The sequence below is a fragment of the Lissotriton helveticus genome, chromosome 11 (assembly GCF_964261635.1).
Source record: "Lissotriton helveticus chromosome 11, aLisHel1.1, whole genome shotgun sequence".
In the NCBI taxonomy this organism is placed as follows: domain Eukaryota; kingdom Metazoa; phylum Chordata; class Amphibia; order Caudata; family Salamandridae; genus Lissotriton; species Lissotriton helveticus.
Window position 1 is genome coordinate 982,740,408 of NC_136072.1, and position 27,338 is coordinate 982,767,745.

The window sequence follows — 27,338 nt, forward strand, 5'->3', positions numbered from 1 at the left end:
ATTAAATTTCCTTTAAGAAAGTAGCCAGTGGGGGAACACCAAAGGTAATCTTAGAGTCTATCAGAAAAGCTTCAATGCGGCTCAAGCACTGGAATCCACAACGTATGTGATACCAGAAAGAAAGAGAAAATATTTTCAGATTGAAGAATATTAAATGTAAACATTTATTACAAAATAAAAATAATCGAAAATCGTTTGCGAATTGTACTCGGACAAATGATTTTAGAGCCAGGGTTTGAATTGCAGAGCGTATAGCCCACTTCAATCATTCTCAGTAACAAATCAGGTCTCAATCTGAAGACATAAGGGCAGGGGGCCATATTTAGGGCGAGCCTGGGCAGTGGATGCGCTGCTGCGAGGCATGCAGTATTGGAGCATGGACTCGAAGCCCCACCCACTCTCTGCCCATATTTTTGATTGGCTTGTGTCATTGTCCTTCGTAAATGCTGGCTTCAATTCGTTATGAGGCTGGTTAGTCCCTCCTTGGTACTGCCTTGTCTGCATTTGTTACCTCCCATAATGCCTAGACCTTTTACTAGTCTAGTTACACAGTCTGCGTTATAAGTCGGTGAGCACTAGTTTGTTAATAATGGGGGCAATGGCGACGGGACAATGGTGGCCGCCTTTTGTTTTATAAAAATGTTAAGCTGAACGAGGCGTCCGCTTCAGGGACGCCGTGCTCTGTTTAAGCATTTTTTGGCCTTTAGTTATTTTTTTACTTAAATGGTGAGAGCGGCTCCAGATTAAGGGACGCCGCACTCTGTATCATTTTTCTTTAATTAACTTTAATGTATAACCGCAGCGCCCACTTGAGGGACACTGCGCTCTTTTAAATGCAATAGGACTTGCATTTTCCAAACTTTTACCTGTTGGCATTGTAAATGACAATGCCTTTTATTATTATAAAAGGCATTGTCATTTACAATATCAAGAGCTCAATATCTTGCAATTTCGAGACCTATTGCATTGCAAATGCTTGTTTTTCTTAGGAGCCTGCCGTACTGCTGCTGAGAAACATGGATGCAGAGTAGCACAGCTGTCTAGTCTGGATTGCACTCCATGCTGCTTACTTCTTCCACCTTAAATTCAATTTCTCTCACACTCTTAAAAGTTCCATCCCTGCTTTCTTCCTTTGTCACTCTTCCTCCTCCATACCGCTTGCCTCTTTTCCTCTGCATCCAAGTAAGGTGAGTGAAAATAAGTCCTGACCTCCCCAATGCCTCCTTGTGCCCACTACTTGCAATCATCAGCAAAAATTAAGCACTACAGATCATACTTAAATATTTTGAGGAGGGATTAGAACAAGGTTAACTGAGCATTACCACTAGACTTGTAGATCTGGGCAGACAGTTTTTCCACTTGGGCTGTTCTGTAAGCCATAGTGGGATATCACACACTCACCAGTTTTTGTCTGGTTACGTAGTGAAATGTACTCTTCGATCAATCAATCAGGGATTTGTGAACCGCGCTACTCACCCATGATGAGCTCAAGGTGCTGAGGGGAGGGTGGTTCAAGCAGCTCCATCTCAACCTAAGAGCCAGGTCCCGAATACTTGCAGAGTGGGATATCGTCTGATGCGGAGGGAGAGTTTGTTCCCGGTCTTAGCCACGATGTAGGAGTAGTCTCTTCCTCCTGTCTGGCTTTGTGGATGTGTTGGGTTCCGGCCAGGGTGAGGTCGGTGGAGCGGAGGCTTCTCTTGGGTACAGGGAAGGAGACTCTTTCGTTAAGGTTTTGGGGTCCGGTGTTGTGCAGGAATTTGTAGGCGTGAATGAGCAGCTTGAAGGTCACTCTCTTTTCGACGGGGAGCCAATGGAGATCTCATAGGTGCTGGGTGATAAGGTCTTGTCGTGGATGCCGAGGACAAGTCTGTCAGCTGTGTTCTAGATACCCTTGAGCTCATGTTTTTATCAGGTGCGTTATGCCAACACCCCAGGGGAGTGACGGAGATCACGCTACTTATCAGTAGAGACTTTCACTATCCCTTCTCCTGCAAGAAGGAAAATTCTCGGGGTCCTCCAAAGATGGTGACACAGTCCACATGACCCAATACATGATACAGATTTACTGTCTTATTCAGAAACTACTCATGTGAAAACCAGAAATTACACGGTCTTGTTTTGAAGAATGTTTGTGCTGACTCCACCAGATGTGCATGCCTGAAACGGATTACACCTCAGAGGCAGGGGTCAACTTCATTTATACTGCATGTAACTCATTTGCACGGGCATGCCTCCTTACAAATGATGTAACTGCAACAAATGATTCAAACATTCTCCCCCATCAAGAGATCTGGGTTAAATCCATCATTCTTTTGCACACGACGCCACCCCAGTTTGGACCCAGCTGTATGCAAATTAGTCTGGACCCTGTGCCTTATGGGAACAGTCCATTCCGTACTGCGAAGCCAGGTCCTCCCTGGACCGGAAACAAGCATCCTGGGACCAGTTTCGGGGTATGTCACCCTTCATCAGCCAGGCTAGCTTGAATCCGTGCTCTCCATGCCACTGGAGTCAAGCTATCCTGGCTGATGAGGGGTGAAATCCTGAAACCGGTCCTAGGATGCTTGTTTCCAGTCCGGTGAAGACCTCGCCTGGCAGTTCGGGCTGGACCGTTCCCATTGGGCACAGGGTCAAGACTATTTGCATATGGCTGGGTTCAAACTGGAATGGCAGGGTGAGCAAGAAAATGATGGATTTAGGCAGAGATCTCTGTACTGGGGTAAATGTATGACATTGTTCTGCATTCTGTCCATCAATTGTTGTTTTTAGCATTTGTCACCCAGAGTGGGACAGATACGCCCAGACGTGGGTCCTGTGCCCTCCATGCCACTGGAGTCAAGCTATCCTGGCTGATGAGGATTGAAATCCCGAAACCGGTCCTGGGATGCTTGTTTCTGTCCATCAATTGTTTTTGTCCTTGCAAATTAAACTCTGCTGGCAGGTAGTGGACAAGACTGTATGTCAATGGGAAAATACCACCAACACCTGAGCACACTAGCCTCTCCAGCTAACCTTCTGTAATGGTTAGTAACTCTTCTGTTTCTGTTGGCAGTGCGGTATTGCAAAGCACACTTCATATTGTGGGAGCAATCGTCCTAAGAGATCTGAAACTACAAATACAAAGAGCGAGTACTTTGTTTTCCTATGAATACAGCCCTTTCATTAGAATTCTCATTAATTACACATTCAGCTGTATTATCTACGATTTGCCTATGAAGTCCGTTCTTACAGAAGTGTAAGCTAAATAGGAATTGTTGCGTAAAAAGAGAAAGAAGTACTTCAAAATGGCAGGAAATCTTGCATCAAAGACAAAGGTGGGTAATTATGCCCCATCAGCTTTCACAAGTCTCCCTATGGTCATCCTTCCCATAATTGTCATATGTAATGCCTTTAAACTCCGCACCCTTGAGTTTCGGTATACAAGTTTAAAGGAGTGTATAATGCTTTCTTACATTAATAAAAAATAAGTCCATCTGCTGGGCAGCTCCTATAATGAAACACCAAAAAGCAAGTAGATATATTCTGTGAGTATTAACGTTCATTTACAATTGTGGGAATTAATACATATATCAGAACAACACCTTACCACTTTGGGAAAAAATACACACACACACACCCTTGTCCCCCCCCCCCCCACACCCGATACGAACCACCAAAGCAGATATGAAGTAAAACCCAAACTGCAAAACACTCCTCCTTCGGTACTTACAGTTTTGTCAGATCTGCAGAAAGCGGCCGTGACTGAAATGAACGTCGTATACTCCCAGGTTTCAGGTCTGCATTTTCTGTAGTTAACTCTTTGATTCGCTGTTGAATGCTAATGTTACCTTTTTCTTTCTCACTGGTTTGTACTTCTGGGACTGCTGGTGATGTGCCACTAACAGAAAACAGTTGACTGATGCGATTTTTGATTGTGCCACCTGGTTTGAGATTTTCTTCTTTCTTCAAGCTTTCAGTAGATTGTGTATTAACTATTAAAGGAACATCTTCTCTTTGATCCACCAATGTAGTTTCTGGTTTGCTGCTTTGAATAATCTTAGTTTTCTCAGAGGTTGGATATGAAAATGGCATATCGGTTTCATTAATGTCGGTGTTAATTCGGTTGCATACCTTGTATTTTTGGGTAGTGTTTATTAAAGGTGAGGTGTTCTTCATGTTAAAGCTTTGCTCAGATGATTGAAGATTGTCGCCCTGATCCTCAGTGGTGTAGTCAGGTTTAGTAAGTTCAACATATACAGAATCTTTGACAGAACTGTGTCCTTCATCTTTTTTATGCACAGTTTCGTTTTCATTATCTAATAGGCATGTTTTCGAAGCGTGCCCAAATGTTACATTTTCTTTGCCTTCATTTGATACAGAAGCCAAATGCCCCACAGACTTACTTTCAAATGTTGAAGATGTGTTCATGAATAAATGCCTTGACTTTCGAGTGAATACTTTAGCTGAGCTACTCTCACAAGTTTCTGCACCTCTGTGTTGTACCTTATCCAGTTTTTGATCTTCAGATACTGGTCTTTGTAGATGTATTGCCTTGACTCGAGAAGATGGCTCTATTTCAGTTCCGACATTATTTGAAAAACCCTTACATTTTTCATCTGAGGAAAACTCAACTTTTGTATTAATCAATGGACCTTCTGAACTATACTGTTTTGCATTTAAAGAGCTAGGAAAATCCTTCTGAAATGTGTCCTCATTTTTAAAACTCAGTAAATGCTTCGAAACTTCCTCATAGGTATGGTGTGATTGCCACGGTTTTGTTTGCAAAGGACCGGTGGGTTTTAGTTCATCTTTAAGCCCTTGTGTCAGACGTAATGATTTGGATCGGCTAATTCCAACAGAATGCTTATTTGGTTCTGCCTTGGAATAAGATGAATTTTTTGTGGTAGACAGCCCATAAGTGTTTTTGCCGTCATCTTCTAAGTTGGTATCCTTTCCAAAAGTGCTGCCATATCCCTGCAATTCGTCATTGGTTTGTTTCTGTTCTGCAGGCTTCTCACGCTGCCATGATTTCAGTAGGGGATACAGTTTTGGAGTTACAATAGGTTTTTTACCTACAGCAAATTCAGAAAGTTCCTCCTTACAAAATGGTTTCGGTGAAAGTCTTGGCTTTATTTCAGATACAGACGTCAATGATGTAAAATTCTTCACAAATGTACGTTTTTCTCCCAGAATCGGTGAACTTGACAAGTCACTCGCCTTATTACTTGAATCTGACAGAGGGGTTAAGCAGGTTCTTAATGATTCTTCATTTGTGAGGTGACTTATATCAGCTATGTTTGTGAGGGTCATATGAGCAGACTGGATTTCTAACTTTGTAGCCATCATCATACTTAATCATCCTTCAGAAATCCAGCAGGCCAATATTCGACCTGGAAAAATATATATCCACAATAAATAGGAGACTGTGGTTTATAAAATCAAGGAAAGTTAATAACTAAACGTTTTAAAAGTACAGGTGGCACCTGAGAAGTTAGGCTACTCAATGCAAACAAACAGTTTCATTGCACAAAGCTTCACTGCCCTCACTTTGCCAAGATAATTCAAGTATACAAAAGTATTGTTAACCTCTGTAAAGGTCCACAACGGAAAAATATTGTCAGCTTACAACCCCAATTTTTTGACTTTTCTAGGCAATCAAATGCCAATATTTTACACAAAAAATACAAATAACACAACTAAGGTAAATTCTTGATGAAGTTTAAATGAGGTGGAATGAGCTACCCTTTAAATTTGACAAATATACATACGATATGCACAAAAGAAGTCTAAACTGTACGGGTATTCACCCGTTTGTATGTAATTCAGGCACAGCACAATCATTAGCACAGGCATTTTCAAACTCCGTAGGGATAGGTGTTCTATTGAGTGAGAGAGATTAAAAGGAGGTGGCTGTTGCAGCCTGATGAAGTGCTGTGGATGACCGTATTGTGGGACAGCATGAGAGCAAACAAATAATCAAAACGGGAGCAGACAAGCACAAGGGTACTGATGAGAATTAGGAGGACATAAGTATAACGAGTGAACATAAGTCCACTCATGGAATAAGCACAGTGCAAACAAATCTAAAGGGATATTGCAGAAATGGTATATAGAAGTACAGTATGGGAAGGAAGGAGCACGGACTTCTAAACTCATTTAGTGGGAATAGCAAAATTTAATGAAAACTAACCCTTGGCGCAACTTCTAACAAGATGGAAGTAATAAAAGCCTTCATGAAAATGTGTTCTGAAATATTTCACAAGGGTAGTCTGTCTTCCTCTAAAGTACTATGCTTCGCACGTTGTATAACGTGTGCGGCTGAAAATCATGTGTTTCCTTTATATTTTTAGCGACTTAAGCCATCTATTAATTGAGAAATTCCCTATAACCCCTTATTAGGACTAGACGGATTACTACTTGCAAATGTAAAAAACAAACTTGCACTAACTAATGGGGTCATTGTTAGGTTGTTTTGTTGTCTTTGGTTAGTCCCCTGTAAACATTTAATGAAAACAAGATACAGGCCAGAGTGTTTGAGGATGAGGGAAATGGAAACAATATACTTAGCATTACGAATAGGATAGAATAGAAGAAGAATTGTAGCAGACCTGTCAATTCAAGGATTTACCAAGAGCTATGAGATCAACATGTGAATATTTCTCATATACCAAGCACCAGTGAGTCCAACAGCAAGGCACACTATCAATGGTGAAGTTTTACACACTATAGTTTTACCATAATAGTGCAAATTATGCATAAAAAGATCATCCTGTGAAAAAACTGAATGCACAAATGAGGTACACTTGTCTGCTAATGAGAGACACAAATCAAACAGTCGTGGAGGTATATTAATTTAAGCTTATGCCTGGGAGATGCAAAGCATTCAGCTTCCAAGTATACTCTGCCGGACTCAGCTGGTGCATCTTCTTAGACCATTTGAAGATCATTGAAATATTAAAATATTAGAGTCAGACATGCATGCACATAGCAGACTATGCAAGTTCAGCTGAAGTCAAATATTGACAGGAATCCGAAAGCATGAATACATTCTCACAATACTAATGACAGGTGCGATTTTGACATCTGCTGTTTTTGTCCTTTATTCATTTATTATCTACCGCTTATCTACCTAAGCGGTAAGTTCCTGAAAACAAAGAGAATTTGACAAGAATAAACAGTTAATGGACTTTTACCCTCCTAGGCCTAACTACAATAGTCAGGGTTTGAACAGCTGCAGGGTTCATGAAATCATGATGAAGACGGAAACATGAAGGGAAATTGTTCAATATCTGATTTATGCTCCCACAAAAAATGACAGCCCTAAGCAATTCCTTTGAAGGGAATGAGGAGTCAATTACAGGTTACCAGTGATGTCAATTTCTTTCGTATCTCAGAGCTCACATTCAATTCCTTCCTCTTCTGTTGTTAACAAATAGACAGAAATCAGAATCTTGTACATATTTTTAGGGAGAAGTAAAATAAATTGAACTATGGAAAAGAGCATTCTCACAAAACAAAAACTTCAACACCACTTACCCTTGTCTTTATTGTCTTTTCAAAGGCCAATGACCGACAAGCTGAATTTAGTAAATTACTCTTCATTTTGAAGGCTGTAATCTTTCAGAGTAAGCAATGAAGTGATTCCAAGTAACTTGCATAGCAGGATGGTCTGCATGATCCTGCCTGTGAAATAAAAATTGATAGATTTTAGTTGAAATTAAATAGTGCCATGCACACAGTCTACATGACCCACAAAATATTCAACCCTCAACGAGCTTGAAATTTATCCAATTCAATAACAAGGACCACAGGCTTTTCATAGAAACTATGGGCCCGATTTAGAGTTTACAGACGGTACTCCATCACAAACGTGACGGCTATCCTGTCCCCCTTATTTAAAGTGTGTTAGGTTATAATTGACGGAGTACCCGTCCGCCAAACTCTGAATTTGGCCCATAGTTGGGTCATAATTTGTACATAGAAGAGTGTGACTATATACACTTATTGCCTCTTCGGTTACTCACTGTACAAGACAACTGTATGTTTTAAAAAAAATATAAACATCAAAGAATAATAAATCACAGTTTAATTCAGCGGACTACATGCAGATGATGGCCTACTGATTTTCTGAAAATAAGACCTATCAATGCTACATACAGATACAAAACATACAAAGAAAGATTACATTTAATATAGATGGGTACATACATACATTTCTTTCCCACCGATTAACAAAACATCTTAATGTGGCCTGCAAGTTATTCCTAGACTATTCAAGACCCCACTGTGTACAACAATGAGTTTTTCTCGCTTATGACCTTTTAATAGATTTTCCCCTTACTTGCTTACCTACACCGGAAAGAGATAATGACTAATACGATACGGACAATGGCTGATCATGCAAATTAACTGAGTGAACACTGTTAGTATCTAGTACAGAAACCTAAAGTACTATACCATTCAGCACCAAAGATGTTGACAAACTCTCCACAGGTATAGGTCACTTGTCCTGAAAAAAATCTCAATCGTAGCCTGGAGAAATGATCCACTAATGGCCATATGTAAAGGCGCTAATACATACTGACAGAACCTAAGAGTTCCTGGCTGAAGAACTATGCAAACGTTCCAGAACCTTGGACATATCTCCCAAAGTCTACACAGAGTGATCTGCATACGCTGCTCTGGAAACCTTGAGGTCCTGGTTTTGCGAGCGAGAGGCGATTCCTGTCCTGGTTTTGCGAGAGGCTGGGAGATCGCGGGAGAGGATCGGCAGCGGAACGGAGAAGTGCTGCGGGATGCCAAGTGCTAAGCTCCTTGAGCTGGGAGTTTATCGGGTGCACATCGGGTTGTTAGAGACCTGCTGACTGGAGGTGGCTGTAAGATCTAGCGTGTACGGGTGTGCCCACCGGGTAGACGCGTAGGACTTCCGCGGAGAGTGCCAAAGCTGAAGGTACTGTGTGCATCTACCTCTGGTCCCTGCCCGCGAGCTGAGGCCCCGGCGGCGCGATTGATGCGGCGTAGTTGGACCTGGTCTGCGGGGCCTGCGGGGGTGGAAATCCTTCGAACATGACGCACAGGAGCACCACCCTACTGATCCACCTCTAGAGAGCACAGATTGCTGCCCAAGTGTTGGCAAGGCCTATGCTTGGCCCCAATTGTGCGCATACAACAAACTATAGCTGCCTATACCTGCCGGGGAAACACGTGGAACAGTGCATTAGACGGCTTGTGGTGTGCACTTCATCTATTGCTGACTCTGGCTACGGAGTGGTGGTAATATAGTGTTCTAGCAAAAAATTGGGACCCCCTCTATAAAATTCTTTTGGCCAGGGAAAAGAGAGGACAATGTGAACAAAACCAAGAGAAATTCCCCTATGACCTTATACTTTCATATCCGACATAGTTCAAACTATATTTTACAGTAAAAAAGTCCTTTTAATCACCACAGATAACATAGATTTATATCATTTTCATTATTTTCTTTTATTTTTTATACACAGACATTTCTTTTTTTCTTTTTTGTTGGATACTTTCATCATATCATTACATATTTTATAAACATTTAAAAATACAATACATTATTCATATATAAAAAAAAAACAATTCTTTGAAAAAACCCGGCTAACCACACATGCAGCAACTGACACTCCCTATTCATACATACTCAATAACATCCTACACTCAACATACAATACATCCATTCATTTCTGTGTTTGAGGTAGTCCAGATGATGTAGGTGACTAAATACGCCAGGTCAGCGCGTTTCGGTGGGTTAATACCACCTTCCTCAGGACCAACAGAATTTCTCCTCTAATTCTTGTGGGTACAGGGTATCTTTATCTTCTGATAATGATCAGAGATACGGATATAGCTCAGAGACATCAGTCAGATTAGTAAGTAGTTCGTCAGCTGCATCCTTGTATGAAAACAGCAGATGCAAGGACTTTCAGATTCAAACACTACTATTAAGTTTTCTTTGCACAAGGGTAACTCCTTATTACCTTATCTAGAAATCATTTGGATCTCTTGGTAAGATAGTGGGGGCGTTGTCGCTTTTACAGGATGGTATCCTTGGTTATGGCTGCAGTACTTTTTAGATAATGTAACGTTCTTTCAGTTTTACTCTTCCTATCTTGTTCCTCTGGTTATTCAATCTAAAATCCTTTTAGTTTTCCTAAAACGAGTCGTCATGCTCAAAAACGCTCCGCACCACCACTACTACTATTAAGAAAACTTAATAGTAGTGTTTGAATCTGAAAGTCCTTGCATCTGCTGTTTTCATACAAGGATGCAGCTGACAAACTACTTACTAATCGGACTGATGTCTCTGAGCTATATCCGTATCTCTGATCATTATCAGTTTCCAGAAGATAAAGATACCCTGTACCCACAAGAATTAGAGGAGAAATTCTGTTGGTCCTGAGGAAGGTGGTATTAACCCACCAAAATGCGTTGACCTGGCGTATTTAGTCACCTACATCATCTGGACTACCTCAAACACAGAAATGAATGGATGTATTGTATGTTGAGTGTAGGATGTTATTGAGTATGTATGAATAGGGAGTGTCAGTTGCTGCATGTGTGGTTAGCAGGGTTTTTTCAAAGAATTGTTTGGGGTTTTTTGATATATGAATAATGTATTGTATTTTTAAATATTTATAAAATATGTAATGATATGATGAAAGTATCCAACAAAAAAGAAAAAAAGAAATAAGTCTGTATAAAAAAATAAAAGAAAATAATGAAAATGATATAAATTATGTTATCTGTGGTGATTAAAAGGACTTTTTTAGTGTAAAATATAGTTTGAACTATGTCGGATATAAAAGTATAAGGTCATAGGGGAATTTCTCTTGGTAATATAGTGTTCCCCACAGATGGCCAGCATCTTTTATAATATTATGGACATCACATGCATAGTGGTGAACAACTCCCCTTGGACTGGAAACTGACAGAGAACTACAGAGTGATCCGCTTGCAGCCGTGGTGTTTGCTTGCCTGCTGTTGGGACATTTATCGCTGGATACTGGGAGAATCTACCATCACTGGGGGTGAACTCTGACTGTGCCTACTGCTTCACGGGACTGCGAGGACCAGCCTGCCCTGCGGCGTGCGATCAGCCGCAGCTGGTCCTCTTCCCGTTACACCTCATTTGACCTTCTATGTATTTACCCTACATTCCCGCGGGACGCGCGCGTGAGAAGCGCGGGCGAAGCCCGGGCCAAGGGCGGGCCCGTTCAAGTCCGTACAAGGGCGAGGCGGGCCACCCCCTTCTATCTCAGTAACGTGTGGTTCCCATTGTCTGCACTGTGTACCCCCCTATCTGTATTATTGCCTTATCATTGTAAATGGCAGGCAAGGAAGGTAGCAGCAAGATGGCTAGTGCAAACTTAATAGGTTCTATGGACAAATTTATCACCAGGGTGAACTCCGCTATCGACCAGAGTATCTCAATAATGGAGAGGCGGGTCTCCCAGGATCTGGCACCTGCCAGAAGATATTCAATGGGTCCAATAGCTAATGTCAGGACCCCGGCTAATCATTATAGCCCTAATAACCCCGATGTACTTCCTCTCCTGGAATCTCTAATTCCGGATCCGGTGGTTTGTGACACTGATTATCTTTCTGAAGGGAACCAAACCACGGCCTCGGATTTGCTTTTGATAACCCCCTATGAATTACCAACAGAGCCTAGTCCCGTTATGGAGCATAATACCAGACAACTTCGGGAAAGGCGTCAAGGGGCAATCCCAAAAACTAAACAGCGTCTGGTCAATGCTATTGAACAAAAGAAAAAAAAGTGATCAAACGCAAGGGAAAAGCTCCCATTGAAAAAGGGCAGGCCCCCCAGAACACTACGGCAATTGTACACACTCCTAATGTAATCGTGACCCCTGTGAGATTGCCTTTGGAGGCTGAGGGGTCAGACAGTAGGGCACTTAATGGGTTGGATGTGGAGGACTCTTATAAACAAGATAGGAGATCTATTGAGACCTTCTCCGCCCAGTTGTTGAGAGGCTAACCAAGATCGAAGAAAAATTAGATAGGATTGGTATTGTGTCCTCTGATAAGGTTGATCCATTGAAAATGGCGAAAGTACCCAGGGTTGAAGTCCCTCCTACTAACCCTCTGGGAGCGGGAGCTGTTAATGATCATATAACCCCGCTTCCCTAGTCTTCAGATACACTGGTTGCAGCTGCTTCCTCATTTAAGGTGCAAGCTAAGGTCCCAGTTGCAATACAGAGTAAATCGTCTCGATCAAATCTGGGAGATGGGACCTTGAAGGACCTATCTGCCAGTGAAGGAATTAATATTGACCTTACCCCGGAAGTAAGTCCTTATCTGGTAGTTCTGGCAGGAGTACCAGTTTTGGAAAAAGATGACCATGAATCATATGCATCCCTACTGAATAAGGTTGTGGACTGGCTCAACAAATTTAGACCACTACCTATGCATATTTTGAGTAGAATATTGATGGTTAAAAGGGTCTCATAGGTGGGACACTCAACAAGGATATTAGGGCGGATTGTGTCTTAGTCAACTTTGACGATCCTAGGACAGTAGGACACATTTGTAATTGCAAAAGCCATGGTCTGGGAACTTCCATTCTAGCCCTCCCATTGTCCTACTTTTATCCCTCTGGTTTTCCTCCTCAAACAGATGATGGTTGGACTTTAATAGAGCGGAGAGGTGGGAGATTTAACCAGGGGGGGGGGGAGTTTGAATCATGGAGGTTGGTTAGGCCCCCAGTTTGTTCCACCTTACATTCCCTGCCAAAACCAGTTCAGTGGACTGGAAGCTGTTGACTGACTTCCGGTACATGTAGGGGTTTCTCCTGTTATGATTGTCCCTTTGAGAACCATCGATAGAGGTCCCCCCAGGTTACCAGAACTCCACGGTATTGCACTCTCAACCCTGGTCACTCCAACACACGGGGGGTAATAAGAAAAATGCCCACGGTTTAGACCACCCGTTAGGTATGGCGATTTCCTGGACTCTACTGCTCTTGTAGGAAGTGGTAATGTTGGGCTCATGGAGCCTACAGTGCCTGTACTGGCAGGTTCATTGATCCCAATTTCGGGAGGTGACAAAGGATCTGGCCAGGGGTTAGTCTCGCAAAACGACGATGTTGCTCCCAAAAATGGCTGCAACAGAAACCTTAAAATTATCTCATGGAATGTAGCGGGCCTGCGTAAAAAGCTACTACTCCCAGACGGGAATAACTTTATTGATAAATGTGATCTGTGTATTTTCCAGGAAACTTGGTGCCTTGAGCCAATGTATAAGTCTGGCTATTCTTCTTTTTATGTGCCAGCTACCTCTTCTGGGCGGGGCCGCCCGTCGGGCGGATTGTTAATTTGGGTTAAAGTTGCGCTAAATTGTAAAATTACCCACCATCAAAGTGCATCAATGGACCTGATGAGGTTAACGATTAGGGATTCTAAGGCTAGTGTGACCCTGGAGCTTTTTAATATTTATGACAAGAGGTCTGCAAGGGGGGGCTAAATCTCAGACTATCTCTGCGTTGTCAGAATTACTTCTATGCAGCCCCACGGACTCCCTGGCCCTGATTGCCGGCGATTTTAACTGTACTTTCGAACCGCTGGCTGTGGATGGTGCTGGTGGATTTCACGATGAGGATGCTAGATGGGGCATACCGCAACTGACGATCGCGCCAATTAAGAAATGGACAACGATTGTCATACAAATGAATGCTTTACTAATGGAGCATGCCCTAGTAGCTGTTAATGGGCGTACGCCATCCGATTACTTGGGAGCCCATACATACAACAGGGTTTCCTGCCCAAGCAGAATAGATTACATCTTGGTTGACAAGAGGCTTTGGAATTCTGTGAGTGACATGACTGTCATTCCATCTATCCATAGCGATCATAACCCCCTGTCCCTTTGCATGCGGAATCGGTTGCTTAATGGGGAACCTCAGTCTAGTAGCACACCGAGGATGCTGACCAGGGAAATTACACCTTCTAACTGTAGAAGATTTATTAAATGGCAAAAATTCATCTTAGATGAACAAAAAACTAGTGCCCTTGGGGAGATCGTAAGAGATAAGACTGTGAAGCTTTCTGCAATTTGCACCAATGAGCTGGGACCCTGACAGGCAGATGTAATTTATGCTGAAACAATTGATTTGATGGGCGCTCTCCTCCTTGATACTCGGGTTACAAGCCAGCCCAGGAGCAGGAAACCCGCAGCCAAGTGGTATAATCGGGATTGCAGGGGGGCAAAATCAAAATTAATATCTGCCATTGAAACTCGGGATGCTGTTGAGGTCCGCTTAGCCCGACTCCAGTACAGGCGAGCATTATTGGTGGCAAAGCGGGCTTGGGAGGACACTCATTGGGATGAGCTGAAGTCGGCTAGTCAGTCCAAGAACGGTGAGCTGTTTTGGACTCTGGTCAGAAGTTCAAATGGTGGCGACATTGATCCAATACCCAACCATATCACTGATAGGGAATGGTTTGACCACTTTAGGAGTCTGTATGAAGGGGCTGAGGTAATAGATAAAAGCGGGTCCCTTTAACACAATCCATTTCCCATGACAAATATTTCGTCCTCCGTTAACCCTGTAGGGCAAAAAGAGGTTGAGGCTGCCATTAACAAAATTGTATCTGGGAAGGCACCGGGCCAGGATGCCATTCCAGGCGATCTATTCCGTGCCAATATTGAGCAATGGGATAAGTACTTCTCCCTCTTGATTAATGCCCTTCTTCAAGGTTCTCCGGTCCTGAGCTCTTGGAAAGGGGCCGAAGTGATCCCCATTTACAAGAAGGGACCAAGGGGAGACCCTGCCAACTATCGTCCAATCAGCCTTATTGATGCTGGTCAGAAGGTGGTGGGCAGGGTTCTTCTGGAGAGGATCCTTTCGTGGGCGGAAGAGAACAATATCATCTCCCAATTCCAGGCAGGCTTCAGGGCGTGTACAAGCACTGTCGACCAGGCATTTAGGCTGATTTTGTTGCACTGGAAGATAGTAACCATTGGCAAGGGCGGTCTGTATCTAGCCTTTATCGATTTAAAGACCGCGTTTGACTTGGTTCCCCGAGAGCGCCTGTGGACGGTTCTGCGGGTGATGGGGTTTCCCTTGCCCATTTTGAATTTGTTGGCCTGTATGCACGATGGAAATTATGCATGTATCCGGTGGGGTACACAGGAGCAGAAAACCGATAAAATCCCGGTAAATAGAGGTGTCCGCCAGGGATGTGTCCTGGCGCCGACCCTCTTTTTGTTGTTTGTTAATGGGGTTGTCTCATTTTTGTCTGAAATCGACGCTGATGCCCCTAATCTGGCTGGTGTCAAAGTCCCTGCTATGCTTTTTGCGGATGATACGTTATTGGTATCTAAAACACCAGTTGGGCTCCAGAAGCTCTTAGATCGTTTTTGTCTATTTTGCAATCTGAGGGGCTTGGTAATTAATACAACTAAAACCAAGCTCCTTTATTTTAACCCTAGCAGGAAAGCCAAATCTACGCTTACACTGGACGAGGTGGCCCTAGAGCGTGTCAAAGTTTTTGACTATCTAGGGATAAGGATATCTGATCAATTGAAATGGCACCCACACATTGAGAAAATGGCCTTAAACCACAAGCGCGTTTTGGGAGTCATTGGGAGGGAACACAGAGCTTCAATATCCAGACCCATAGCACCTGCACTGGAGATTTATGCTGCAAAAGCTGTAGGTTGTGCATTGTATGGAGCTGAGCTCTGGGGCTTTAACAATGTTGATCCCCTCGTTACGGCAGAAAATGAGTTTTTTTAGAGAGCTCGTTTCATTACCTAGGGGTACTCCAACTAAGCCACTCTAGTGCGACATGGGTCGCCATTTAATCAAAGACCTAATCACTTTGCGCCCGCTTCTCTATTGGGCCCGCTTGTGGCGCACACCCGAGCTATCTAGCTATGCAGATGGCCTAGGAGAAGTCATGAACATGCAGGGGTCCCACAAAATCGTCTGGCTTGCTAGGGTAAAAAAGTTTTTATTGGCTATTGGTTTTAATATTGCATGGGAGTAAGGTGTTTCGGTGTCAAAAACGGAAATTAAGAGAGCCTATTGGACCTGGGTTGATGCCCAAAATCTCAGAGATACCAACTTGAGCAGGTTGACAGAAGAGTTCCGCTTACACAAGACAGTACATCGTCTTGAACCCTACCTGGACATCATTAGGAAACCCAGAGATAGGGCGCTTTACATTCAGTTCAGACTGGGAACTCTTCCGGTTCGTGAACGTACATGTAAGTGGAAACCACCCAACCAAACACCTGTTAATTGTCCGTTTTGTACCGATGTACCCGAAACTATCCCGCATTTTTTCTTTGTATGTCACGCTTATAACAAACCTAGGTCGAAATTGTTAAAACCTGTCTGCCATCAGCTTGAGACCAAGAATTACACTTCTGCCCTCAGAATTTTGCAGACAGAGCCTAACACCACCCTAGCTTGTGGGGTGGCCAAATTCCTTAGTTGGGCGTGGGAGATCAGACTGAAAGTCTTACGTTAACCTTATAAGGCGACCACTTTTTAACTCTGTCCAAAGCTGTAACTGGTTTAATAGATTTTTATTACTGCTGTATTCTTGTTTAAGTGCTTTTTTTAATGTATGTCTCAAATGAATTGTGTTTTTAACTGTAAATGTGCTTTTTAAGATATTTCATAACGAAAGAAAGCTTTGTAGTACTACTACATACCGTATCGCTGAAGGCAGACTACAGAAAATACAAAACAATACAAAAAACACACTCTGGACACAATCTTTCCAACCAAACACAAGCCCTGTGGAACATGAACTCCATTCTTTCTAAATACGTCTCAGACCACTGAAGCGATCAAAGATCTGCTCTGTGCAGCAGATACACTAATTGGAAGACAACCCTCTAGGACGATTATCTTGGTCCTAAGAGGCCACACTCTAGTGTTTGTGAACCGTATTAAAAAATAATGACAGCCCTTGAAAACAACAAAATCGATAAATAACTCAACCTGGAATAACCACCACCAAAAACATATTGGCCACTCAAAAGACATAACTGAGAAAACATCAACTGTGCCCGTTAAATGTAATAAAAACTTGCCTATTCCTAGCTATGGATTTCTGTAACATTTGTGTATCTACAGTTAGTTGCAGCTAGAGGCTAGATACAGCCATGAATGATGGCCATTACATACAAAAATGAAAACAGCATATGAGGCTTGCATTGGCAAAGCATATAGGTCTGGCTTTGTGTTAAGTGTTTGGTAATAGTTGTGTAACATTTGTATGTATACCGGAGTTGTAGAAGACATCTTTGGTGACAGCAATAAGGAGCTGAAAAAGCAGAGCCCATTGACTAACAGCACTGCATTGGGAGAGCTTAGCTGTACCCTCAAAGAAGGAAGTTATGAAAAGTTTTAAAAAGAGGACATTTGTATATTAAGTTCTGAACATAAAAGGCTTATATAGCAATATGTTGCACACCAGTTGCATTTGATTAAGGGACAGTTTTTTATTGCATCTTTGAGAAAGCCTTTGAGTATAAGTCTTTACTGTGTGATTTAAAAAAAAATGTAAATGCAACCACATACCTAGATATCAGCAAAGAAAAAGGAATGTATAAGGGCAAATCAGCAATTAAAACTCTCTATGGGGGGTGGGGGGGTCCAAACAGGCCATCATGGTGGTCACTCTGTGATCAGGTTCCACACCTGGGCAGCTACAACATGGATCCTCGGCACCAATGGACGGAGCGCTTTAAAGTTTCAGCGCTCCGTCCATCATCTCTTTGTGTTAGCGTTGTTTGCCCTAAATTGGCAGGGTATGCCCAAACATGGAATCCTTGATCACTCTGCCACCGGACTAAAGATAGCCTGGCTGAAGGGTGTTACCCTGAAACTGGTCCCAGGATGCTGGTTTCATCCAGGAAAGGTCCATGAAAGACCTGGCTTGGCATAATGGCTGTACTGTTTCCATGAGGCACAGGGTCAAGACTGATTTGCATATGGCAAAGTCTAAACTGCTGTGGCGAAGTGAGCTAAACAAAGATGACAGATTCAACCCTGATCTGTGACTGGGAGTAGTGTCTGAAAAGTTTCAGTGCTACGTCCATCTCCTTGTGTTTGCTTTGGTCAAAAGTGGGGCATCACTCCTCGCAGAGGGTAAACCGCAATCTGCTGAGCTGAGACAACCACGCAATGACAGCAGAGTGCTCCTCTAATTTGGGCACAGAAATGTGTGTGTATTTATGATAACATCCGGGCTTCCGTGTCGAGGCTTCTGCGGACCAACATTTATTGTCTTTATGATAGCCATGTCGAACAATGTGTGTCTAGGCCTTGTACTAAATGTTCAAGGTGCAGTGATAGTGGACATACTAAGTGGAACTGTAAGCAATTTTGTTTCAGAGAAACTAATTCTTCACTATCACACAATCAAATGTGGGTCAAAAGTCACTATGTAGAAAAGAAGGCAATTTAAGAAACCTTTACATGTAAAATGGCAGTGTTTTTTGTCGTGCCTAACCTAGCCGCGTGACAGAAGCATTCCACAAAGACTGCTGATGAAGCAGCAACATTCATAGCATACTAGCGCAAGCTCTATGCTGGTCGACCAAGGTCCCGCAGAGAAACCACCCAGCTGCTTATTGCGGATCTGCCCATCTCACACCAGAGATCATCTGATCAAAAGGTACTCGAGCAACCATCACATGCTGAGGAGTTTCAAGATCAGAAACTGAATAAGGGGAAAATACTAGGACTGGACAGCTACAGAGTGGAATACTACTGCAGATTCGCAACACTTCTCCTGCCTCCACTCCTAGACATGTACTGTGAGGCAATTGACAAAGATCAATTCAAAAACTAGATCTGCCCACCATAGCGTTGCTGCATAAGCCTGTTCACTCTGCTGACCAATGCGAATCCTGCTCGCCGATATCACTCATTATCTCTGAACTCAAAATTTACACCAAGGCATTTGACTAATAGGCTTCTACCGCTGATGTCCCATCTGGTCCACCCCGAGCAATGTGGCTTTATGCCATGTCGAAGTATTCGGCACTGGATATGCAGTGTGAAGGTGGCACTAGCCCACCTGTCAGACAACCGGGGCCCTGCTTCTACTAGATTTCAAGAAGAACTTTGACTCAGTCAACTGTGTCTTGATGGAATCAGTCCTCCTTCTTAATCTGGTCTCTGGCACGGGATTTCGTTCCTATGTGAAAATCCTATACTTGCACCTAAGTGCACAAGTCCGAATCAACTGCACCTTCGCAGATCCTTTCCTGATCGAGTAGGGTACAGACCAGGATATCCACTCTCCTCTCTGTTATTTGCCCACATTATAGAACTGCTGGCAACATTGGTCCAACGAGATATCCAGGTGAAGGGCTTAGACTGGGGTCTGGCAGTAGATGATCACATAGACCTTTATGTAGACAAAGTCCTGTTTCCTGCACAGCCATCACTTACAGGACCCCGCCTTCTCCAGATGCTCTTCTTATATGAAGAGGCTACTGGGCTGTAAATGAATCATACTAAGACCCTTCTGGGGGCACTGAAAGGCGATTTGAGTGTAGGGTGATAGGAGCAGCTACCAATCAGATGATTAAGCTTTCAATACTTGGGCATCCATATCACTCTAGAGCTAAACTGCCCATGGGGCCGGAACTTTACCCCCATGAAATCCAAACTGTTGGCAGCCCTCCCCACATGGTCCAAACATCCACTAAGCATATTTGGCAGGTTGTCAAAATGTAAAATGGTTATGTTCCCATGCATTCTGTACACCAGCGGAGTCCCACGAGGTTCATCATTGAGTCCCACCCTCTTCAACATCTACATGGCAAACCTTCGCAGCCAACGTCCGACAATACGGTCTCAACATCGTATCCTACGCCAATGACACCCAGCTCATCCTCACCCTCACCAAAGACCCCACCACTGCCAAACTCAGCTTCCAGAAAGGAATACAAGACGTCGCAGTCTGGATGACTAACAGTTGCCTGAAGCTCAACGCTGAGAAAACAGAAGTCCTCGCCCTCGGTACCACCCCTTCTGCATGGGACAGCACCTGGTGACCGATCACCCTCGTTAGCCCACCTACCGCCTCAGACCACGCCAAGAACCTGGGCATCATACTAGACTCATCACTCACCATGACCCGAGAGGTCAACGCCATCACCTCCAGCTGTTTCAACACCCTCCGCATCCTCCACAAGACCTTCAAGGGGATCACCCTGAGTCAAGGAAGACAGTCACCCACGAACTCATCACCAGCAGACTGGGCTATGGAAACGCACTACGCCGCCATCATCAAGTTCTTACTCCGCAAACTCCATACAAAACAAAACACCGCTGTCAGACTCGTCCTTGGCATCCCCTGACACAAACACATTAGCCAACACCTACGAAGTCTCCACTGGCTCCCCATGGAGAAAAGAGTCACTTTCAAAATCCTCACTCATGCCTACAGATGCCTACACTACAACGGACCCAAATACCTCAACGACAGAATCAACTTCCACCTACCCAAAATAAACCTTCAATCTTCCAACCTCGCACTGGCCGAAACCCCGCGCATCCACAGAGCAAGAGCAGGCAGAAGACCCTTCTCTCACATTGCAGCGAAAGCCTGGAACGAGCTACTGGCAGATATCAGACGCGTGCCTTCCCTGAACACCTTCAGGAAGACCCTCAAGACCGGGCTCTTCAGCTAAACCGAACTGCGGACCCTCCCCTCTGCCCCCCTCACCCCTCAGCGGCTTGAGACCCTCAAGGGTGAGTAGCACGCTTACAATTCCCTGATTGACTGATTGATGGATACTTATTAGCATACTAAACAATGGACCCAGGACCCACACAGCATCCTCCAGGAAAGGCTAATTAAAAAAATATATGGGACAGAAAAATATATACAAAATAATTACAGTCAAATGGATGACAGCAACATCAATTTATACATTATGTTTTTACGTGATCTTGAAAAGGAGTTTCAAAAAATAAATTTTGAGTAGTTTCTTGGAGCATAGTTTGACCAGGAGTTTATACCAAGTAACATGAATTGTTTCTTAAAAAACAGCTGGATTGAAAGTTGACAGGATGATGGAGGAATTTATAAAGCATGACAAATACCCTATGGTGTCTAGGCGCTGCCCTTAACACATACAGATCAGACCGTACTAAGCATGAGAATTAAACCCTTTCTAAATTTTAACACTCTAGTCTCTTTTTTAAGCGAGGTTGGCAAAGAGTTCAAAAGTTTAATTGTATATATAGCTTTAAACAAATTCACCAGCTGCATTGGCCCTAGGTTAAGTGATTTTAAGGCAATGCAGAATGATTTACACTGGATCCGCTTAGCTCCCGACAGCCAGTGTACATTGAGCAAAGCTGTGGAGACAGAGTCGAATTTAGAGATACCTAGGAGTACTCTTGCTGCTGCATTCTGAGCAGTCGGTAGCTTTTGAATGCTGCGCTTGGGGGCCCTGGTAAAAAGGGCATTGCAAAAGTCCAATCTTGAGGATATCAGCACAGATACCACAGTTTTCCTCAAATTCATTAGTATTGCAGCAAGAATCTTCCTCAAAATGTTAACAATAAAAAAGCAAGCCGCGGTGACAAATTGGTTTGCGCATCAAAAGACAACTTAGTATCAAAATTAACTCATAGGTTTATAGCTTTGCGCACTGGTTTAGGTAAAGGATCAAGTTGGACCTGCTACCAGCTATCTGTCAAGAATCAGGGATTGCTCCACAACCCCAAAACCTCAGTCTTGGATGAATTCGACTTTAGACACTTGTCTCTCATCCAATTGGCTATATGGCTCATACAGTCATGAAACCGAACGGCAGTCAGGCTGGATGGACTGCTCACAGAGACAATCTGTGTATCGTCTGCATAAGATACAAGGGCAAAACCATAACTTTTTACTAAACTGGCAAGGGGTGTAACAAAGGTTAAAAAGCATTGGGCTCAGGAAAGATCCCGGAGGAACACCACACACCAGCTTAAAGGAAGGTGAAACAGAGTTCCCTAACGCAACTTCCTGAGACCATTCGGACAGGAAGGAGCCCAGCAAAGGGAGCGCCTTATCCCCGATCCCGATGGAAGCTAGACGGACCCACAGCAGCTCATGATTGACCCATCAAAAGCTGCTGATCAATCGAAAAGGATCAAGGTAGCACTCACTCCCCCCACTGTCTAAAGTCTACCTGAGCTCCTCCGTAGCTGTAATAAGGGCCAGCTCTGTGCTATGAAAAGCAAGAAATACAAATTGGGAATAGCATTATCATTGATAAAGGAAGACAGTTCGATATTAATGGCTTTCTCAATCACCTCTGCAGGGAAAGGGAGTCTCGATATAGGTCTATAGTTGAAAGTCTCCTTAGCATCCAGATTGGATTTCTTTAATAACAGAAGTATGGAAGCTTTCTTCCAGTCCATTGGGAAGTGCCTTGTTGTGAACATTGTGTTAAAAATTGCTGTGAGGGGAATAGCTATTATTTCTGGAGACATATGCAGAATTGTAGGGGGAGAGGGATCTGAAGGAGAGCCTGATTTAATTGCACCAATAATTTTTGAAGTCTGTTCAATAGTCAGGGAAGTGAAGGAAGAAAGGATTGGGGTAGCTGACTCTGGTGAACCTAGTATCTTGCAAAAAACACAAAAGGGGTGCTAATGGTCTGAAAAGGCTAGAAAGTGTCTGTTTTCTAAATGAGTGAGTGTGTGTATAGACTAATAAGGGTGACGAGGGAGAGAAGAAAAGACAAGAAAACCCATCAGCCCACCCATTGGCGGAACTTCATCATCTGGGACTTTTGAATGCAGACTGGTATCCACTAGGTACCTCACTATAAAGTATTGTGAGGAAACTCTAGCGTCGGATCCGCCAGTGATGGAAAGCCAGACAGCAGTATGTTATGAGCTGTGGGTGATAAGTTGCAGTGCTCAAAGAGTATGTGCTAATAAAGAGTGAAAAAAGAGAGTGATGTTTAAAATTGGCTAACATGGTGCCTAAAGACTAATTTTATTGAGACGGTCACCATGATGACAAGGTTAAAAGCAGAGTGTGGATAGTTTTCAACTAATACTACTATCCATTGGTGGATTAACTGGTCGACATGTTTCAGCCAAAAATGGCTTTCTTCAGGACCTATTATTATAACACTACTGCAACTGTGACAAAGAATAGTGAAAACTGGATACCATGCAGGAGCAGTTAACCTACCATCTGTTGATATACTTAATGGTAGAATATGAAGTCATGGTTGTGAAAAATCCTCTCCTGAAACACAAACAGTGTATACAAACACACAATATAAAATATGAAAACAACATATATGTAATGACACATATAGCAGCCAAAGAGACATTGCTCAATTATTATTAGTTATATAATCACTCACCCAAAATTTGCTTGGGAGTGGCCTCACCTCGCCTGGCACTAGCTCAGGTAATGAGGCCCGCTCTGAGGAAATGGGAACATAAATACCATTGCATCACATCTTGTATGGTAAATATCCACTTCATTATTAAATCTCCTAGTGTCTGGAGTGGGCAGAAAAAACGGCAGTCCTGGCTAGCCTAGCCAGCTGATGATCAATGATGTTAAAATTTAAATAATTCAAGTTGTTAAAACCAAATGCGCACGAAATAATTGCCGCTTGGCGTTATAACATTGCAGATCCACAGGTGTCCATATTGATCAAAGGATGACTATGATGTTTATATAATCGTGTTTTGAGGGACACCTGCTGAACTAAACAAGAAAAAGCTCCAAAAAAAAAGGAAAAACAAGAAAAACCTCTTAACTTGGTCCCCAGGTATAGGTACATGACCTTATAGCAGACAGTTGGATTAAGGTTCTCAGACTGAGGTGTATAACCAATACGATATACAGTTAAAGAGTCGCCAAACAACGTCAAAAGACGGAGTTAAATGGAATAATATGGAGTAAAATGGACCTCCTATATGCTCTACCCTGCCGCACTCACCTGTCCGTCGGTACCTCAGACCCTTACTGAGCTGAGGGGAAGGTAACACGACGGACAGGACGGCCCGCTTAAATACAACTGCTGCGGACCCCAGAGAAAGCATCTAGTAAGTGGTAACAGCCTCCGGAGGTGTGCCCAAGGGTCGTGCTGTTCTAACATCCGTAGAAACAAGCGGACCAGAAAGAGAGACGTTTTCGCCCGCAGTAGAATACTCGTAGTTCTAGGCAGAAAGATGGAAACCTGCACCTAATTTGTCTGCACGATTAGAGTTCTCGCGCTCGCTATTGGTTACACCGATAGCCAATAGGAGCCATGTATTTGCAAAACGGCTCAAACAGACACCAGCAAGGCGTCCGGAGTTTCCCTTGCCATGGTGCACTAGAGTGGTTCGAAGGTTGAGGCAAAGCATGCTTTCTATTTGTAGATAAGGTGGCCAACGGGAATCGGCAACGTACTTGACGGTTCCGTCACGCTGCATCGCGGCATACAAAGATCGATGTATCACCGCTTATTGTGAACAATTCTAGTATGAAACGGTACAATCCCTTTAACAAAGATCATTATCGGGTCGACTAAGCAACAAAAAGGCCATATAAACGAACAGCCTAAGTACCGCTCCATAGACCCGACCACACCCTTCAAGAAAGAGTATAAGTGCACGGGTGCTCCACATGTTAGTGAGTGAACAGCAAAGTTCGTGAAAGAATCACAGGCACACATCTTACTAAAGAGACTTTGCTAAAAAAAAACCAGCAGTCTTGGGCCAAGAAAAACAGTGGTTACTCGTGGTGTAGACATCATTCAGTGGACTATGCCTGGGTGTGCAACCATTCAGCTGGATCAGCTATTCATTAAGCTGAATCTGTTGACATCAAGGATGACTCAAATGAGATAATCGTCGAAGGAACAACCATAATCATGGTGAAGAAAGTATAGTGATGTCATAACCGCCATGATGGTCAAATAGGTTGTCAATGTTTAGTACAATCTTCAGATTTGGACCCACGGGATCTCGTCATTCAACCCTGCAGTGTCACACTTCAATCTAAAAATCCACTTTTGTTCCTTAACAAAAAGGTAATGGGAAACATCACTGACATGCTGGGGGATGAAGGGTTTTTCCAGTATTAGCCACTTCAAATCCTCAACGGTAGGAAAAGGAGCTACGCTTGGAACCAAGATGATCTTATAAGCTCCCGGCTCCCCCGACCTCCGCCGGCAGCTTGCAAATCCTGATAATTATCCTGAATTTGCACCAGACTCCTGTGTAGCTGTAGTGTTACTGAGTCTAAAGGTGCAACCCCGAGATTTCCATCTTCTCGAATGATGAAGATACGCCGTGTTTCATTCTCGGCCTAACCCAGCACGAAAGCCGGTGCCTCGATTTCTAACCCATCTGGGTTGGAAGTGAACAACATCGGCCGCGAGACTTGGGCTGCGTCCGGTCTCCGGAAGTGGAGTATATCCTGACTGGTAGGGATGGCGATACGATGGTCGGTTGATTCCGAAGATATTGCGGCGTACTGCACCGGTTGCTGTGGTCGGGGGTCCGTTGCCCGGAGACTTTGCTGTGCCCCCGGGGTCGACGGGCTGAGATCCTCGCCGAAGGCGAAGGTGTAATATTGCGTGATTGAGAGCGCCCACTGTTGCCGCCTGCCCCACCTGTGCCTATTGCCCCGGAGTAGTCGACCTCCGGGGTTCAGGACCCACTCGTTTGTTTTGCTAGCTGGGATGGAGCGGGTGGTGACTATGCCGTCGCTGCGGACCGTAATGGCTGCCATTGGGGCGCTCCACTCGCAGGTCACCGCCATCTTACAGAAAATGGTCGTAACAGTTGACTCTATCAGCCTGGGACCGGTCTGCGACCCTCCGATATGTTTTGAACCGGCTGTGTTACCCGCGGAGCAGGGTATGTCCGTGACTGAGGTCCCCGTGCAGAAGCCAGATTTGGTGCTTTTTGTCCGCTCCCAAACAACAACTAGCGAGCCTGTGCCCGTCGTAAGCTCAGTATGCTTAATGCCTATACTGCCCAAGATGGACAGAGATGATCTCCTACGCCATACAAAGTTTTTCAGAGACTATCGGAATGATTCATCGTCCTTTTCCTCCCTGTCGGCGCAACCACGTTCTTGTGACTTCTCTTTGATGGACAGTTCTCTCCGTTCGATTTGTGGTATTCGTGTACTGCTGTCTTGGCTTCGTTCCTACCAAATTGACTTTGACTTTATTGAATGCTTCGATTCTCCTATTGAGTTGGCGGTTCGAGTGGAGAGGTCTCGCACGAAAAGTCGGAGTGGCCAAGGTTGAATTCGACTGTCTGGGTTCCACTAAATATTTTCATTTGACACGGGATTTATATCTATAATGGTGTGGGAGTCTGGTGAATTTCTCAAACTCCCCCGGTTGGTTAGTAATCGTTGCTTAATACGGTCTTGTCAATAATTAGGGGGGGTTTGCTTCCAGCTGGGGGCAAGGGAGACTGGGGGCATGTTTGATATCTCCTCCTCCACTCTTTTCCTTCTCTTAGGGTAGTTCTGGGCGACAGGCACGCTGCTAGTGGGGTTGGGCCGTAACCATTAGAGGGGTGCAGGGTGGGGGGTTCAGGGAGGGTTTTTTTTATTTTGTCTTCTTTAGTTCTATGGCCTTTTTTCTTTTCTTTCCCCCTTTTACGAGAGGTTGATAGTTTATCCTGAATCGAGTTCTCACTTTTCCGGGTGTCTACTAGAGTTTTCATTATCCTGAATGGTGGGTGGACGGGTTTTGCGACCTGTAGCTTATCGAAGTGATCGACCGTACTGTTTCTCCTTTTTCGTATATTTTTCTATGTCAACATCTCATACTCCTGTGTATTTATTTTACTGTATCTGCTTACTCACCTGCCTAATACTGTAATGTACTCCAAGTGTGACACCTGCTAAGTGTAATGTCTCCTCTTGTTTTTCTTCAAAAAAAATCTTAAAAAAATAAAATAAAAAATTAACAAAATCCTCAACGGTATGTTTCATGGTCAGAAAATGATTCGTCAGGCGGGTTTGCCTGTCGATTTCGCCTGATTGTACTCTTATGTTCATGGATCCTAAGCTTCACCTTTCTCGTGGTCATTCCGACATAGCGAAGGGAGCATGGACATGATATCATATAAATCACCCTTTCGCTATTGCAGTTGGTGTGATGCTTCAGGATCCATGGGCGCTCTGTGCCAATATCTACTGTTAAGGTCTTTTCTGTCTGTGGACACACAGAGCACACCCCGCATGGGTAGTGCCCCATGACCGATGGTAGGTTCCATAATGTGGTAATGGGCTCTTGAGGGAAAGAGCAAGGCCTAGTATGCACTAGACCATCGCGCAAATTTTGACTCCTCTTAAAGGCGA

The 27,338-nt window shown here is 43.7% G+C and overlaps 1 protein-coding gene across 2 annotated transcripts in view; it reads right to left on the reverse strand.

The window, feature by feature from the left end:
* The window catches only part of KIAA1671 (KIAA1671 ortholog), a 996,223-nt gene that overhangs the window by 681,134 nt on the left and 287,751 nt on the right, over positions 1 to 27,338 (reverse strand). For both annotated transcript variants that reach the window (XM_078667333.1, XM_078667334.1), the window contains exons 2-3: positions 7,516 to 7,662; positions 3,710 to 5,369 (exon numbers count right to left, since the gene is read on the reverse strand). In XM_078667333.1, the coding sequence (XP_078523459.1) occupies positions 3,710 to 5,328 (1,619 nt within the window). In that variant the 5' untranslated portion in view covers positions 5,329 to 5,369; positions 7,516 to 7,662. The remainder of the gene's footprint in view (positions 1 to 3,709; positions 5,370 to 7,515; positions 7,663 to 27,338) is intronic.